The 17180-nt window shown below is 31.9% G+C and overlaps 1 protein-coding gene across 2 annotated transcripts; it reads left to right on the top strand.

Moving 5' to 3' along the window:
• Nucleotides 1-6998: 6998 nt before the first annotated feature.
• ROS4 (Acyl-CoA N-acyltransferase with RING/FYVE/PHD-type zinc finger protein) lies at nucleotides 6999-16101 on the top strand. 2 transcript variants are annotated; one of them, XM_016314594.3, is made up of 9 exons: nucleotides 6999-7535; nucleotides 8922-11719; nucleotides 12385-12508; nucleotides 12716-12798; nucleotides 13987-14228; nucleotides 14522-14608; nucleotides 14899-14998; nucleotides 15167-15359; nucleotides 15438-16101. In XM_016314594.3, the coding sequence occupies exons 2-9, from the start codon at nucleotides 9140-9142 to the stop codon at nucleotides 16058-16060; spliced, it is 4032 nt and encodes a 1343-aa protein (XP_016170080.1). In that variant the 5' UTR covers nucleotides 6999-7535; nucleotides 8922-9139; the 3' UTR covers nucleotides 16061-16101. The 2 variants fall into 2 exon arrangements, with proteins under 2 accessions (XP_016170080.1, XP_016170081.1); XM_016314595.3 differs by having other exon boundaries at nucleotides 7009-7535; nucleotides 12388-12508.
• The last annotated feature ends 1079 nt before the right edge of the window (nucleotides 16102-17180 follow it).

Here is a 17180-nt window from a genome sequence, read left to right on the forward strand (position 1 = left end):
ACAGTTATAACAGATTACTTTGCTGAGATCCTTCTTCATCTTCCTTGAGTTGCTTCCTTTGTTTCGCTCTTTCAGCTTCACCATTTTCCTAAATTTTTTTTGCAAACAAAACAAATTCCTTTCTTTTTTGTATCTTTTTTCAAATAAATATTTTCAAAAGCAAGCAAGTTTCCTCTCAAATCATCATATGTCATAAAATTAATATTACTACTTTCAGCTATCATTATTGCTTTAGTTTCCCACTCTTTTGTGAGACATCTCAATATTCTTCTCACAAGCACAGATTCAGGATATGTGATCCCCATAGCATCCAAGCCAGTGATGATGACGTTGAATCTTTCAAATAGTTCATCAATCGTTTCTCCTTCCTTCATTGAGAACATTTTATATCTCTGTTCAGCATGTCTATCCTGGTCTTCTTCACTAGGGTTGTGCCTTCATGAGTGATTTGAAGTTTGTTCCAGATTTCCTTTGCTGTTGTGCATCTTGATATCTGTCGGTATTCCTCGAAACTGACCACATAGTTGAGCAAGTTGACAGCTTTGGCGTTGAGCTCTACTTTCTTTCTGTCTTCCTCATTCCAATCGGCTTCGCCTTTGAGTGAAATCACACCTTCTGCACTTGTAACTGTTGGAAATTGTGGGCCTTCCAGGATTATCTTCCAGAGTCTATAATCTACAGATTGAACAAATATCTTCATCCTTTCTTTCCAGTACCTGTAATTCTTTCCATTGAAGAATGGAGGTCTGTTGCTTGAGTGCCCTTCTGTCAGAGTATAGGCAACCAAATTTGAGCCACTGTTAGCCGCCATCAGGATCTTTTCTCCAAGCTGCAAAGCTTGATCTCTTTGAGACCAAGCTCTGATACCAATTGATGGTAATCAGTGGCCAAGAGAAGGGGGAGTTGAATCTTAGCCCCTTTTTGCTGATTATTATTTTCTGCCTTTTCAAATATCTTCAGGAGATTTTTCTGCTTTTTGTCTCATAACCAGTCAAGAGACATTTTCTTTTTGTCTCGTAACCAGTCAGGAGATGTTTTCAAGTTTGTCTCATACGGAACAGAAACAGAAATGGAGTAGAAGAGAAAGAGAGAATCACACTAAGAAGTATCCTGGTTTAGCTGCTAAGTGCAATGCATCCTACATCCAATCTCCATCACAACAGTGACAGAATTTCATTATAATCATCTGATTATATACACCAATTCTTCCTAGGAACTACCCATTCCTACCTGGAACAAGTCTAAAATCTATACCCAAAACTGAACTTGACTTGATCACCTACCAAGCTTTCAACTGCTAAGTGCTAACCCAACTTGCAAGAGAATTCCCACAGAATCATGATACACAACATATAGATGTACAAAGGACCTCTAAGACATCTATGGATTTTTTTTTAATTTTGCACTCTCTGTCTTTTTTCTCTCACTGGCTTTTTCTTACAAATCTCACATTGTTTGCCTTTTTCACCATGAGACTCAGACAGACAAAACTAAAGAAAATAAAACAAAATGTAACACATTGAAGGAAAAGAACTTTTGTTAGCTTGGGTAGCTATGAGAATTCTGTGCTTACTCTCCTTATCTCAACCCTTGGCCGTTCACCTTTATTATAGAAGGGGAAGCTTCCAAGGTTGAAACAGGTTCAACCAAGCCACCAACATCTTCTCCATCACACAAGGCCGGTTCGGACAGAGAGAAGAGAGAGGAAAATCGAAAGCAAAACCAACATGCAAGTACCTCTCTCTCATCTCTTCTCATCAAGTTTCATCAATCTGAGCCTTCCATCTTGACTTTGTCCTCAAGAAAGATTTTTTACCCTTGATGAACTCTTGATCCTTGACAGCTCCATCTGTTCTATTTTTGCTTCTACCTCCACGTAGCTACAGCAGCTACCTTCTGTGATGGATGAACAAAAGTGGAAACGAGCTTCACCTCAAAGATCTCAGCCATGGAGATCTTGAAGCTTCTTCTCCACATCTTGCCTTAAATGGAAAAGATCTCAGTCACGCCATGCCTTGGATCTTCTTTTTGCAAAGGCCATCATCACCTTAGCCGTTTGCTTTTTCCTAGCTTTTCTGTGATTTTTTCTGATAGCTTGCATCTTCTTCTTTCCTGTTGAAGTGACAACTGAAGAGAGAGAAGAGAGAGAAGAGAGAAAAAAGCTTTCAATGGAAGTAATGAATGAAATTAAAATGAGTTAATTTTCCACTTCCATTCCCCTATGTATAGTAACGTGTGAAATTTTAATTGCCATCAAATCAATTTTGAATTTTCTCTTTCCTGTTACCAATGCATGCAATTAAACTAAGTTAATTAATTTTGAATTCAATCACCTATTAGTAAGGTATCCGTGGAAAGCATGCTTCCAATTCATTTCTTTCTTCTTTAATTTCGGACCAACTCTTTGTTGGATCAAAAGGAATTTATTTTTGGGCTTCCCATTAGTTCCTTGGCCCAATAAGCATTTGCTTATGCATCAAAGATAATTCAGCCACTTTGTTTGGGATTTATTTTTTGCTAAGGCTGAAACTTATCATTATATTGGGCTTAAATTTTCTTTTGGCCCAATAACAAAATCTGCACATTTCAATAAAATTGTTAAACAACTAATTGGTAATTAAGTTAATAATAACAAAAAATTAAATTAACGATTTTGTAAATAATATTTTTAACAATGTTTGATCATCACAATTATTTGAAATTTTCTAAACTCAACAACCTTAAACGTTGACAAAATAAATAATCAACCACAGTCAAGTATTCCTAATGATAAAAAAGTATATCTTAATTCAAACATTCTTTGTATTGAAGAAGGTAATATAAAAAGTTACTTGGAATTTTTTGGTCCATAAGTATTAAATATTCTTAATTGTTTTAGTTTTCTACCTCATAAGTTCACACTTAAAATTGGTATTTCGGTGATACTACTAAAGAACATAGACCAGTCAAATAGCTTATGCAATGGTACTCGACTATAGATTAAGAGACTTAAAAATAACGTGGTTGAATGTGAAATACTAACAGAGACCAAAATAAGAAGCATTGCATTAATCCCAAAAATAAATATGGTTTCAAATAATGACAGTATTTTAATCAAGTTCACAGAAGATAATTTTCATTCATAGTGTCTTTTGGTATGACAATCAACAAGACTCAAGGATAGAAGTTAAAAATCGTGGGTCTATACTTACTAAGACCGATTTTTACGCACGGATAGTTATATGTGACACTTTCAAAAGTTAAGAGCAAGCAAGGGATAAAGGTTTTGATTTAGAATCATAAATGGGTTTTTGAATATTGCACGATTAATATTGTGTATAGAGAAGTATTTGATAAATTGAGTTGATCAGGTATTGTTTAATCAATTGGTATATGTCTGTTGTTAATTATGTTTTTTCATATATTTTTTTATATTTGGATAGAAGTTTTTAAATAAATAATATTTAAATTTTATTTGATATTAGAACAGAGATATAACTTATAAACAGTGACGGATCCAGAAAATTTTGTGAGTGGGGACAAAATATACATAATATAATAATAATTTTTATATTTATACTTTGTTATTATAAAATATAATTAGTCTTTAAATTATCTAATCAACAAATTAAAATATTAAAATAATAATTTAAATAATAATATATAAATTAAAATTTCAAGTTTTTTAGTTTTTATATTTTAAAAAAAATTAAATAACATTTTTATTGTCAATACAATTAAATGTCTCTCTTTTTATATATGTCGTTAAATAACGATTTAAAAATTCATCTTTCATACGATTACAAAATCGATTCTTTATAATATTCATATTTAAAATTTTTTTTAACTGATATTGTCCCAAAAATAACTAAAGTTAACTTAAAAAGAAGACACCAATAAATAAACAATACTGTTTTGATTTTTTATTTATTATTATTATTATTATTATTATTATTATTATTATTATAGATTTAACTATTTTTTATTTAATACTCACTATAATATTAATATTTTTATTATTCATTTTTAATTTAATATTAATATTTAATAGTTATTTTTTCATCGCCAATAAAAAATAACTCTAAAAGATGTTAACAAATAACTCCCGAAAAACTAGATATACATTAAATATATATATTCTAAAAAAAGACTTTAGATGTCATATTTTGATGTAATTTTTTGCAAGTAATATTAAAAAATAAGATATTTTTATTCTCAAAAAATTATCATTTTATGTCAACTGAATTTTTTAAAATTTTTTTAATTGTGAATGATTAAATTCTTTTGAAAAATAAAAAAGAAAAATCTAGAAATCAAATTTTACTCTAAATATTTTTGTGCATCTTCTAAATATTTATTCAAATGTTGGAAAAATAATTTAGATTAAATGAATATATCATTTGTCAAATAAGAAAGTTTTTTTGTCACTTTTAATAAATATAATATTTATTAGTTATTTTTATCGCAATTTTCAAATCATTCAACGATTATTTTGTCTGTACCTAAATCTTTTGGATATTAAATTGGTAGTTATCTCTGTTTTGAACAAATAATCAAGTATATATAATATATATACACAAAACAACAGTGATATTCATTAAATATATAAATAAATTTTTTTTAATTTTAAATTTATTTATTAATTACAATTATAAAATAACAAATCTATAATTATTTCACTCCTTTTTTTAAAGGTTATTATAACAAATTTATTTAAATCTTAAATTATCATTTATTTTTACATAATTAAAATTAATGAGTGAAGTTAAATTATAGTGGGGTCAAATTTAATTATATAGTGGGGGCAAATAAATTTTGTTATTATGTATTAAGTAAAAAAATTGTAAACTCTACTGCACTTGTCCCCACTTACTTACACATGAATCCGTCCCTGCTTATAAATGTGCAACGATTAATATTGGAGACAAAAAAAAAATGTACGCATATTTTTTCATAGAAATTAAGAAATTGATTTATGGCATATTATGCTTTTTTAATTAATCTAATTATTTTATAAATTGTTTTGTTATATACTATTGTTTAGTATTTGCATAAATAAAAAGCAATAAATTGAGTTTAATTTTAAAATTAAATTTATTAAATTTTTTTAAAAAAATACCTCAAATATAAATAAAATATTAAATATTTTTTTATGAATGTAGCAGTATATACATTAGTTTTTTTTTTTTTTTTGAAAGTAATTCAACTTTATAAACACAAGTACCAACTACTACACAATGAAAAATTCTAAAAAAAAAAAAGAGACTAATTAAACAGAAGAAATGTTTGTCTGTGTAGCATTAATTATATAATATACCCTTGTGTAACTTGAATGGAAAATTATACAGAAAATTAAATTGCATACCATCTTAATATGGAAGTGTCCCATATTTTCTCTTACCACTCTCTTGTCTGATTTCACGTGGAATATGATCTGCAATGCGAGAGATCGTGAGATGTATGGAAGTGTGAAATGGGTTTATGTTCCCTTAGTGGGGGCCCCAATTGCCCATATTTCCATAGAGAATAAATCAATAAATAAACTCCTCCCTCAAAATATGATGGTCTCATTAATTAATAATTAGGAGTTTTAATTGTTTTTATAATTATCTTTCTCATTCTTAAATAGTTAAAAGCTAAAAATTTTAATATATATTTTAAAACATTATTAAAAAATTTAAAACTTTTTATTACACCACAATTCATTTTTAATAGTTGACTAATGAAATTTATTGTTTATAATTTTTTTTCCTTCTAAAAGTTAACTCAAAACATAATGCTTAAATAACTAAGAATATTGTTACTAAAAATAAATGCTTTTAAAACTTCTTTGATAAATACACTATAACAGTATCGAAAACTTCATACCTTTAATTTTCAATAAAAGATTTCTAAAGTTAGCCAAATCTTTATTTTTAATAAAATTAAGGTTTAACTATTCCGTTAATCTTTATAATTTTATAATTAAATTTTTATAATAAATAAATATTTATAATAGATTTTTATTAAATATTTTTCGAAAAGAATTAATATGTTTAAAATATTTTATAATTTATTTTATACTAAACACAAAAATAAATATTTTAAAATTATTTATATTTAATAAAAATAATTTTAAAAAATAAAATTTTTATCTACTATAGATATCTAATTAAAAATTTAGAAAAATTAAAAAGACTAATAATTAATGACTTTGTTAATGGGTATTTCTGTGGAAAAAAAGAAAAAGAAAAAAAAAACAGAGACGAGAACAAGTGATAATAAAAAATTGAAAATTCAAGAAAATAATTCTCTAAAATAAAGAAATATTCTTAAAGTAATAAAGTAAAGAATTAATCATTATTGATTTTGTAATTTTTATAAAATATGTATTTTATACTATCTTAATTTAAGAGTGAGTTCTCACTTTATTATTTTACTAATTTTTTCACCTTCCAGGATCTTAATTTAGTAATCTAAAATTAATGACTTTGTTAATGGGTGGCTAATTTTTTTATATAGAAAAAAATATTAATATTTTTGTTGAAAATAGAATTATTTAGTGTAATTATATGTAGGTGAATTTTACATATGGAAATTAGCAGGCAGAGTGCGTGTTACAATATGTAGGATGCGTATTAAACACATGTCATTATTATGGCAACACACAAAATACGTATTAAACACGTGTTAATATTTTGGCCAACACGCACATATTTTCTTTTAAGATTTTGTTAGGTAGACAATATCTTTTGTGAACAATATAAACAATAGGCTTTAAAATTGATCTAATAAAATAAAAATAAACTACACTCTCAAATTATTCACCTAAATTTTAACATTAGGATAATTATCTACACACCTAATGAATTGAACATCCGATATATCAATTATTTACATTGTTTAGTATTTTAATTGTCTACTTATACTTTTTCTTTTTACACATCTATAAAACTTTAATATATTTCAAATATCAATATTTCAACCAAACTATTATTTTTCTCTCTGTATTAAAAATAATTTCTGTTAATGGCTTTCCTGTCCGAAAATAAGAAAAAGAAAAGAAGATAGACCAGAGCAAGTGGTAATGAAAATTGAAGAAAATGAAAAAAATGAGAGCACAGTAGTAAGTAGTACATGACAATATCACATTACAACACTTAACTTACACAGTTACACATAGTCACATGGGAGATGCGTCTGTAAAAGAGAGAGAAACAAGGCTTATGCGTTGCGAGATACACATATTTTAGAGAGAGAAAGAGAGAATAGAGACTTCTAGAGAGAGAAAGTGGGTGTTTTATGTCTTTTTTGGGTTAGACTCTTTTTCCATATCTGTTGCAGTGTGGTGTGGTGTGGTGTGGTGTGTGGCACTGTGTGGGTGAGTTTCCCAAAGCTCTCTATTCTGAAAGGTGTGTGGTGTTGTTGATGCAGCAGAGGGGCATGGAATAGAATGAATGAAGCCATGGCATCCCTCAATTGGTGCTATTTATTTGCTCAGAGACTTTCACCTGCTTCTGCAGAAATTTGAGGAACCCTAATTTCTGATTGGGTTTCCTTTTTCTTCTCCCATTCTGGTGGGTTTCTCTTGGGCTTTAAACCTGAAACTGTTTTTTATGCATATTTGGTGTTTGTTGAAATGCTTGATTCGTTTTCATGGCTCTTGGGCACAGATTATGAATTTCATTGAAAATCTGAGCTTGGTGGGTCCTGATCTATGACATAATCTTAATTCTTAGCTCTTTTGCTTTGGATTTATGCATTATCATCCATTTCTGGGTCTAAATTTTTGTTCTGTGTTTCAATGCTGCTTATTCGTTCATGCATGTTGATTTCTGTGTTTTCCTTTGCAATTCCGACTCTCTCTCTCTCTCTCTCTCTCTCTCTCTCTATTGAATGCTTAATTCAATTAATTTATTTGTTATTCAATGTAATTTTATTTTACTGTTTTAAAAAAAAGAAAAGAAAAAAAAAAAAAGAGGAAAAGGATGAGGTTCTTGTCCAAAAAGATTTCCAGAACTTTAGTCGTTGAAGTTTGGCGACAACTTCAGTGTTGTATGTCATAATGTCTAAAGAAAATGTCGTTGTATATGTGTAAACCATGAAAAGTTTGTAGGATTTAGGATTTTTTGAATTTGTATTTTGATTTCATTCGGATTTCCCATTTTGCATGTTTTCGGTTCTGTGTTGCTTGCTATGTAATGTTGCTCAGTTTAATGAAACTGCTTTGCTAATATAACCAGAAAAAAGTTTATTAGACATTGTTGTCGTGTTTTAAAGACCATTCCCCGCAACTTCCACGAGGGAAACATGATAAATACTCTGATTTTTTAGGAAGAGTACAATGGGTGAATTTCCAGTTAATGGTTTTGAAGCGAACTCTAATGTTGAAACATGAAAGCGCTGTTGCATGAAAACCGTAACATGTCTGATCCTCGTTCCCTCGGTTAAATGTCATGTTTGTCAGTGAGAATCTTTCTCTATATTGAGAAACACTGTTGCATTAAAAATAATGTGTCCAATTTCCTATCCACTGGATTGCTAATGAAAAATTGTTCTAAATTGGGGGAAAGAAAATGTTGCTACCGAATTCTGTCAAAAGGAGGAAACAATCATAATACCAAATTGCTCTTAGGGCAATGATGTTAGTTCATCAAAGAAAACAATCATAATTCTCACTTATACTCCAACTTTCTACTTAGTTCACTTGGGAGGAAAGGAAAAGACGTACGGCGGAATAAACATACCTACTTGATGATTTATTTATTTATTCTCATTACATTACAATTTCTATTTAACAAATTTCTGTCTACGGATGACATATGGATGACTTCAATATAGAAGCTAAACAGTCTTGGATGTTTTAGTTTTGATTTCCTTTTCTTTTTAAATTTATTTATTTGTTTGTTTAATTAATAACTGCATCTTGTTAGTTTAATAACTTACTTCACTTTCTTATGCAGATTATCAGGTCTTTGTCTTTTTATTTGTCAACCAAGGTTTGAAATGACAGAGTTTGTAAAATACTAGTTTATAGCTGAAAAAATGGCCAACTTCTTCCTTAGGTTGTTTACAAAAAGCCAGAGGTAGCTTCTTAATGTTAGCAACATGTAGATTACCAAGAGCAGTTGCAAATAAAGTGATACTGCATTAATCAGCACAGATATCAACCAGCAAACAAATGGAAGGCTTATGCGAGGAGGGATCTAATGAAGAAAGACAGATTTTTACTGAGGTCTTTTCCAGTAATGGCATTTTTCAGTCTAGTCAGAGGTGTCTTGTTTCTGGAGTTATCAACTTTGAATGTGAATCTGCAAAAAACACTTTCAAATCATTCTGCTCTAGTAATGAAGTTTCAGCTGTACTGCGCTCCTCATCTTCAAGATTTAAACATCCCGAGGAGGACCTTAATGCCATTCAAGATTCCAAAGAGACTGCTTTGGGGTGTGTGCCAAAGAGTTTCACATGTGAAGATGATCAAAATGACGAGGAAATGAATGTCAAGCGAATGAAGTTTTCTTTACATGAAACTCCTAGTGGTAGATCTGATTCAGAAAATGTTTTGAATCCATCAGAACTTTCAAAAGATACAGTTTCTAACTTATCTCATGCTGACTGTGATAGTGAACCCATTGCTTTTCATTTAGTTGAATCATCCAAGTGTGGTGTGATATCTAGTAGCTATCTGTTGAAGCATAATGTGTTACAGAGCAAACCAGCGGCTAAGGGTGATGTAGATGCTACAAAATGTAAATCAGCAACTGCAGACAGTAATGTTGCAAAAGAGGTGATTGTAGGTAAGGCAATTGCTTCTCCTGCTTCCCAGGAGAGCTTTGCAAACAGGCTTGTGGTTACGACATCATCAATCAGTGCTGTGAATCCTTTACATCCTGAAGAAATGTCAAAAGACTTCATATCTTCTGACATGGATATTTCAGATTCATTATCAAAGCTGGACAAAAAGGATCCTCGTACTTTGCTGCAGTTTCATATTTTGCAGTTGCTTACAGCAGCAGGATGGTCAGTTGAGAAGCGTAAACGCCCTAGTAGGCGATACATTGAGTCTGTTTATAGGACTCCAAAAGGAAAAACTGTCCGGGAATTTACGAAAGCTTGGAGATTATGCGGTCAGCTTCTGTCTGTTGAAAAATGTAATTTAGCATATGAAGAATGTAAGGAATGGAGTGATATTAGTCAATTTTGGTCTGATTTGTCCATTGCACTGATAAATGTTGAAAAAGGAATGAACCAGTTAGAGACTGCTTCTATGTTGGCTTATCAATGGTGGCTTTTGGATCCTTTTGTAGTAGTAATTTTTTTTAATAGAAAGATTGGTGCGCTGAAAAAGGGAGAAGTAATCAAATCAACTCGAACTTTAGTTTCGGGTAACAGTGCTCGTAAACGGAAATCAGATGAAGATATATATGTTGTAGCAAATCCCAGCAGCATAGAAAATCATTGTAGAAAAATCTCTGTAAACAGAAGCAGTATGGATCTAGTTTTCTCACCTGGTTATGGATTAGATAGCAGTGGCACTCAGCAAAGTGCTTGCTCTTTTGATATTCTTACAAGTTCGGGAAATTCAATACAGATGCTTGAAGGGTCTAAAGTAAATGATGTTCACCAGGCTAACGTTGGAAATTCTCAAAGGGTTGATGAAGATAATGGGATTGAGGGAGATGTACTATTGGAAATGTCACAGGAAAAGAATGCATCTGAATTAAGCCATGCCCTGGTTCATTTTCATGACTCTGAGGCTATTCAACAGTCTAATTATAGTGATGGAGAGGGCAGGAAAATCTCAACAGCTTCTGTATCTGAGACGGATAAGACATGCTCTGCCACTAGTGTTATTCTTAAGAAGAAAATGAGGAGGAGGTGCAAAAGGGTATCTCAGATCAAACTGAGTATGTTATACCGTAGTGACATGGTGGGCTCAACTGTTACTGAGCAGATGCAATCACTGAATGGTGGTCCAAGTGGAACTCAGTTTGGGTTGGAAGAGGCTCACGATAATCTAGTAGACGATTCAGGAACAAAAAGAAGCTGCAGGAAGTTATCATCTGTCGGTGCATCCCAGCATATTAGGAAACCAAACTACTCCATAAATGGAATGAATAAGTCCAGTAGATGCCGGATTAAAGATGATGATCTGTTGGTCTCAGCAATATTCAAGAACAAGGATTCTGGCCAAAATATGATTCGGGGCAATTCTAAAGCAAAATCTGGCAAATTGAGAGGCCGGAGAAATCTTAAAAGCCAAAAGGGCAGATGTCGGTTGCTACCAAGGAATCTTTGCAATGCAGGGAATCACAATAAGGATGGCAAGAGGTATTATTTGGGGTCAAGGACAGTCTTGTCCTGGTTGATTGAGAATGGTGTGATATCTATAAATGATGTGATTCAATACCGAAGCCCTAAAGATGATGTTGTCATTAAGGATGGTAGGATTACCAAGGATGGTGTTGTGTGCAAGTGTTGTTCTAATGTGTTTACATTATCAGAGTTCAAATTTCATGCTGGTTTTGCACTGAATCGTCCCTGCTTGAATCTTTTCATGGAGTCTGGTGAGCCGTTTACACTGTGCCTCCTTCAAGCTTGGTCTTCTGAGTACAAAGCCAGGAAAAGTCAGAATCAGGCTGTGAAAGTTGATAATGATGATAGAAATGATGACTCATGCGGCCTATGTGGGGAGGGGGGTGAGCTGATTTGTTGTGATAACTGTCCGTCTACTTTTCATCTGACTTGTTTGTCCACTCAGGTATATGTGCTTTCTGGAGTAGGCTAGTTTCTTTCTTATGTTCCCTAGTTTTTCATATTGTTTTTTCTGCTACTTTTTAGGAATTAGACTTACTATCCTTTACAGTTATTATTTATATACATACTATATATGTAGTCTTTTACAATAGCATCATACAAGTAGTACTGCCCCTTCCTTTGTCAAATTGTGGTAGAAGATTACTTTTTTTTTCCTTGTATGGAGTCAGGAATGTTTATCTGTACTTATTGCTTGAAAACTATAGTAGATTGTAGTAAGGGTTTTCTATGGTTAGTGGATGTTCTCTATCACTTCTATGAACTTGACTATGTGGTCAAGAGTAAGGTCATTTTGTGCCCTGGTATATACTTTACTTGCAATTTCTTGTTCAATAGCACTTAAGCTATGCGCTTAATTTGTTTTGATTTGGTATGGAGATTCTGTGAGCATATTCACACTTGACTTTTTGACTGTATTCTGGCTGGGTACTGGTCAAGTTTCTTTTTTATGTTATCAGGATTTAAAGGCGTGTATTTTTGTTGTTCTAGTCTGCCCTTTTTTCTTGTCCTCTTTAGATCTTGTTTATATTTTGTACTATGTGGATGTCGTTATTGTTGGAGTTCTATCACCCTACCATGAAAGAATGATGACTGTTTCTTGTACATCAGGAGATCCCTGATGGCAACTGGTACTGCACAAATTGCACTTGTCGGATATGTGGAAATTTGGTCATGGACAAGGAGGCTTCAGATGGGTATGATTCATTGCAATGTTCACAATGTGAACATAAATGTAAGTATGCCCTGTGCACATTGCATTTATAGATCTTGTTTATTTGACTCTCCTTACACTCCAGAATGGTGGGTGATTGGATGCCTCATTCACTCAGATCAATGTTTATGAAGAAGGATTTCTCTTGGCTGAAAGTTTATGCACTTTTTCCTTTTTGGTGCTTCGGTAATGATTTTATCAGATTATTATTAACATGTATTTGAACAGATCATGATAAATGCCTGAAAGAAAGAGATAAACAAGAAGGCTTTCTTCCAGATACTTGGTTTTGTGGTCAGAGTTGTCAGGAGGTACTTACTAAATTTTTCTTAAGAAGTTTCCAGGCTTCCGTTTGAAATTGATTTCTTGAGGCAGTGGTGTGGGGTGTTGGCGCAACTACTTATTATTATTGTTATTGTTATTATTATATACTCCGTAGAGTAATTGGGAATTATTGTTGGGGAAATGGCATGGTTTGAAGAAAACTTTGGAGGATGAGTGACTCAGTAACCAAGTGAAGTAAGTGAGTGTGATTGGTTGGTGAGTGTGGGGTGGTGGTGGCAACTGTCCAGTGTTTTGGGGGGGGGAGAGGTGGCACTGTGGTGATGTTGGAAAGAGAAAAAGTGATGATGAAGAAGAATTGATGATTAGAATAAGGATAAAATTGAAAAAAAAAAAAAAGAGTTGACTAACTGTTGACCATAAAGAAATTAACGGTAGGGGTAAAATTGAAACTTATCAAAAACTTTAGGGACAAAATTGAAATAAATTAAATGTTAAGGGTAGATATTGATATTTAGATTGAAACATATAAAATGAATCTTCAGCATATTAATGCGATTCTTAAACTGTACTTTCTAACTAAAATTCAGAGTCATCCTTATTTCAAATTATTCTATGGTGATTATAATTGAGAGCAATGTGCTTGATTCTGTTTAAATTTTTCCATGACTGTTGCTTTGTTGCCTTTTATAGTCTTACAATATCAGAATGAATTTGACAGCTTTCAAAGTTATATTTTTCTCGAAATTTTACATTCTTCCTTTCTGGGGCTTATCCTAGTAGATGCCTGTTTATAAGTGAACTAGAAAAGTGAAAACCTTTTCAGTTTCTTGTAAAAGATAGACAAGTCTTGTATGTAACATAAATTTCATGTTTATGCTAGTATTTTGACATTTATGCAAATAATAATAATTTTTATTTGTCAGAGTTGCTTTTGCTATATTCAACTGGGAGCTTATGCTTGTTTTAACATTAGGATCTTATCCATGCCATTAAGAGAAATTCTCTAGGAGTAAATGATCAACAAATTTACTGATGAATGTTTTTGCCTGCGTGATTGAGATGCTATAGATAATGGTATAATGGATTGCATTATCCATTAATTCCTTCTGTGCTGGTTTTATTGCAACAGTTCTATCTTACAGCATGACTGCATGAATTCCTTGTACACTGTAATATTATTTTCTATCCAAGGACTTGACACTTGGAATTTGCAGGTATACTCTGGTCTCCAATCTCAAGTGGGGTTAGTTAATCATGTTTCCAATGGCTTCTCATGGATGCTTCTTAGATGCATCCATGATGACCAAAAGGTTCATTCTACCCAGTGGTTAGCCCTGAAGGCGGTGTGCAATACTAAGTTAGCTGTAGCGCTTACTATCATGGAGGAGTGTTTTTTGTCGATGTTGGATCCAAGAACAGGCATACACATGATACCCCAACTATTATACAACTGGGGGTTTGTTGTTCTTTCCTATGACAATTTTGCCTTGCCTCAGCAACTCTTTTTCAATGCCTCATCTTCTGAGGTTCTTTCATTTTGTTTTCCTTACTCCCTCTGTAATTGTCTTTCACTTTTTGGGTTCATTGAAAAATTAATATTTCTAGACATGAAAGTGACACTTATTTTCAAACAGAGGGAGTATCTTCTATTGCATTTTAGCTTATTCCACCTAATGGGATAAGACTTTATTGTTGTTGCTGTATCTTCTATTGCATTTTGATCTGAAAGTTCGCATCTCTAAATTTCAGGTCTGATTTTGCTCGCCTGAATTTTCAAGGGTTTTACACTGTGGTATTGGAAAAGCAGGATGTGTTAACATCTGTAGCATGTATTAGGTAAAACATATAATATAGATATTTTACCTTCTGGAATTTATGGCAGGTTTTGTGCTATTTAGAATACAATTCCTGACACACACTTATGTGGGAGAATCCAAGAATCAAGTTCAACTACTTTTCTAATATCAAATATGCAAAGCAAATTAGTGGAATGCCTTTTAATTGTTCTCCAGCTTACCCTTCCAGATGATTTACTAATGAATTAGGTTATTGTCAAAGCAATTTTATTCATTTGAGTTGCCATGGGTGTATAATTGCATCATAAATGAAGGGTTTCTCCTTTGCAGGGTGCATGGAACTACAGTTGCTGAGATGCCTCTCATTGCAACTTGCAGTCGGTTTCGTCGGCAAGGAATGTGCCGACTCCTTGTGAGTTCAATTGAAGAGGTATTATTTGCCCGAAGTTTTGTATCTATCCAAAATTTTTATTAAAACAAAAAGTTATGTTCCAGTTTCTTCCTTGTTGGTTTGCATTCTTTAGTTTGAACATTCCTACATTCCTCTGTTTGGCATTTTTTAGGACTTTTGTATTTCTAACAATTTTTTTATTAGCAGATGCTAACATCTGTCAAGGTAGAGAAGCTTGTGGTAGCAGCAATTCCAGATTTGGTTGAGACATGGACCAAAGGATTTGGATTCACACCTGTGGATGCCGCCGAAAAGCAGAAGTTCAACAAAATCAACTTCATGGTTTTTCCTGGAACAGTGTTACTTGAAAAACCCTTGTACAAGAAGGAAAGACCCGAAGGTATTTTCATTTGTGTATATTTATATCATGCTATGATTGTAAAATATTATTAAAATTCATTGTTGTCAACTGAAACAGGAATCTGTTATGCATCAATGATGGCAGCAAATGAACCAACCAAAGTAGGTATCAGTACCGAAGACATGGCCCTGGATAAATCAGCACTAGAAGATGTTGGAGACATTGCTACTGACGACGTGGGTGCTGATAAGTCAGAGACTGAACTTGAAGGTAAGAATCACAGAGACACCATTGCTGACAGGGAAACCAGCAGAGATGATAACACTCAAGCCATCAACAACGACGACACTGGATTAGACGCCACAAAATCAACAGAAATTAGTAGCTGTTTTGGAGCAGAGATCATCCCGGTAATGGTCTCGGACAAGTCTGATAAATTGTGCGGCGGAGACAGCATGCTCGAACTGAGAACGAGCAGCGAAATCCAAACGGTGTGTAAGTTGGGACAGCAATCAAGTGAGGACTGTAATGTAAAGAAAGACGGTGCTGAATCAGGTGTATTAGTTATTGAGGAAAAGGATGTCAAAGTAGGTGAAGTTCAGGAAAATGCAAATGTGCAGGGTAATTTTTCAAATTTGTCCTGTAAAACATTCGTGGGCAGCAATTTTGACATTGATTCTAGTATTGAACGATCAGGTGAAACTGCTCTTTTTGGAACATTTGCAAAGTCTGCAAGTTGAATGATGAGTTGAAAGAAAATAGATTTTTTTTTTGGTGGAAATGGTGTGATGCTCATAATTTATGTTTTAGCATAGAGTATAAAGAAAACTGTGTTTTTTTTTTTTCCTACGGTATTCCTCAATCCGACAAGTTAGTGATTAATTCGGAGTTCTATTTAAGGGTTGTTACTAGCCAATGGGTGGTTGTATGCATAAGGCAAGATTTGAACTTCTGATTCTTGTTTAAGCTGAGCTAACTATTAGACCAACTTAAATTGGTTATTAATCAAATGAGTTTATAATTGTTACATAAACTTTGACCATAATAATTTATTGATATATTATGAATATATTGTGAAAATTTAGGGTTGGAGTTTATAAACTAATAGAAGAAGTTTTCTTTTTACTTTTTAGTTGAGTTGGATGGAGCTTTTAAGCTGAGTTAAAAGACTACATTAACTATGTTTGGTGTATATTAGAAATCTATTATATTATATATTATATAAAAATTAGATTTTTGTATTTAATGATGTTTCTGAGAATTTATTTATTTATTTATTTAATTTATTGAATATAATTTATTACGGTGAATTAATTATATCAACTAATTAATTTTATTAGATATTTAAATATCACATAATTTATATCAATCAATTAATTGTAATTTATTATATCAATTATTTTAATTTAGAGTAAAGTATCGTTTTTGTCCCCAACGTTTGGGGTAAGTCCCAAAGTTGTTCCTAACGTTTCAATCGTCCTATTTAAGTCCCTAACGTTTCAAAATTGACTCAATATTGTCCTGCCGTTAGGGATCCGTTAACAGAATTGACGGCGGGACAAAATTGAGATGATTTTGAAACGTTGGGGACTTAAATAGAACGAAAACGTTAGGGACAAAAATGATATAAAAATAAATTTTAATTTTATTTTATTTTTCAATAATAGTAATTTTTTACTGTACATAGTATTTAATTATTTTTTAAATACATCTAAATAAATTATATTTAATCACATTACTTTTATTTTAAATAAATTAATTTTTTTATAATTTTAAAAAATTTTGATACATTAGAGACAAAAAGTATAATTTATATTTTATTGTATATATATTTTTTTTTCTTTTCTGCAAGTTTATATA

Source organism: Arachis ipaensis, chromosome B8, assembly GCF_059453495.1.
Source record: "Arachis ipaensis isolate K30076 ecotype BB chromosome B8, ASM5945349v1, whole genome shotgun sequence".
Taxonomy (NCBI): Eukaryota; Viridiplantae; Streptophyta; class Magnoliopsida; order Fabales; family Fabaceae; genus Arachis; species Arachis ipaensis.

Excerpts from the sequence above, each read along its gene's own strand:
- ROS4 (XM_016314594.3), top strand. The coding sequence starts at position 9,140 with ATGGAAGGCTTATGCGAGGAGGGATCTAATGAAGAAAGACAGATTTTT. Across the intron at positions 14,229-14,521 it reads CAACTATTATACAACTGGGG|GTCTGATTTTGCTCGCCTGA; the intron begins GTTTGTTGTTCT and ends TCTAAATTTCAG. Across the intron at positions 14,609-14,898 it reads ACATCTGTAGCATGTATTAG|GGTGCATGGAACTACAGTTG; the intron begins GTAAAACATATA and ends TCTCCTTTGCAG.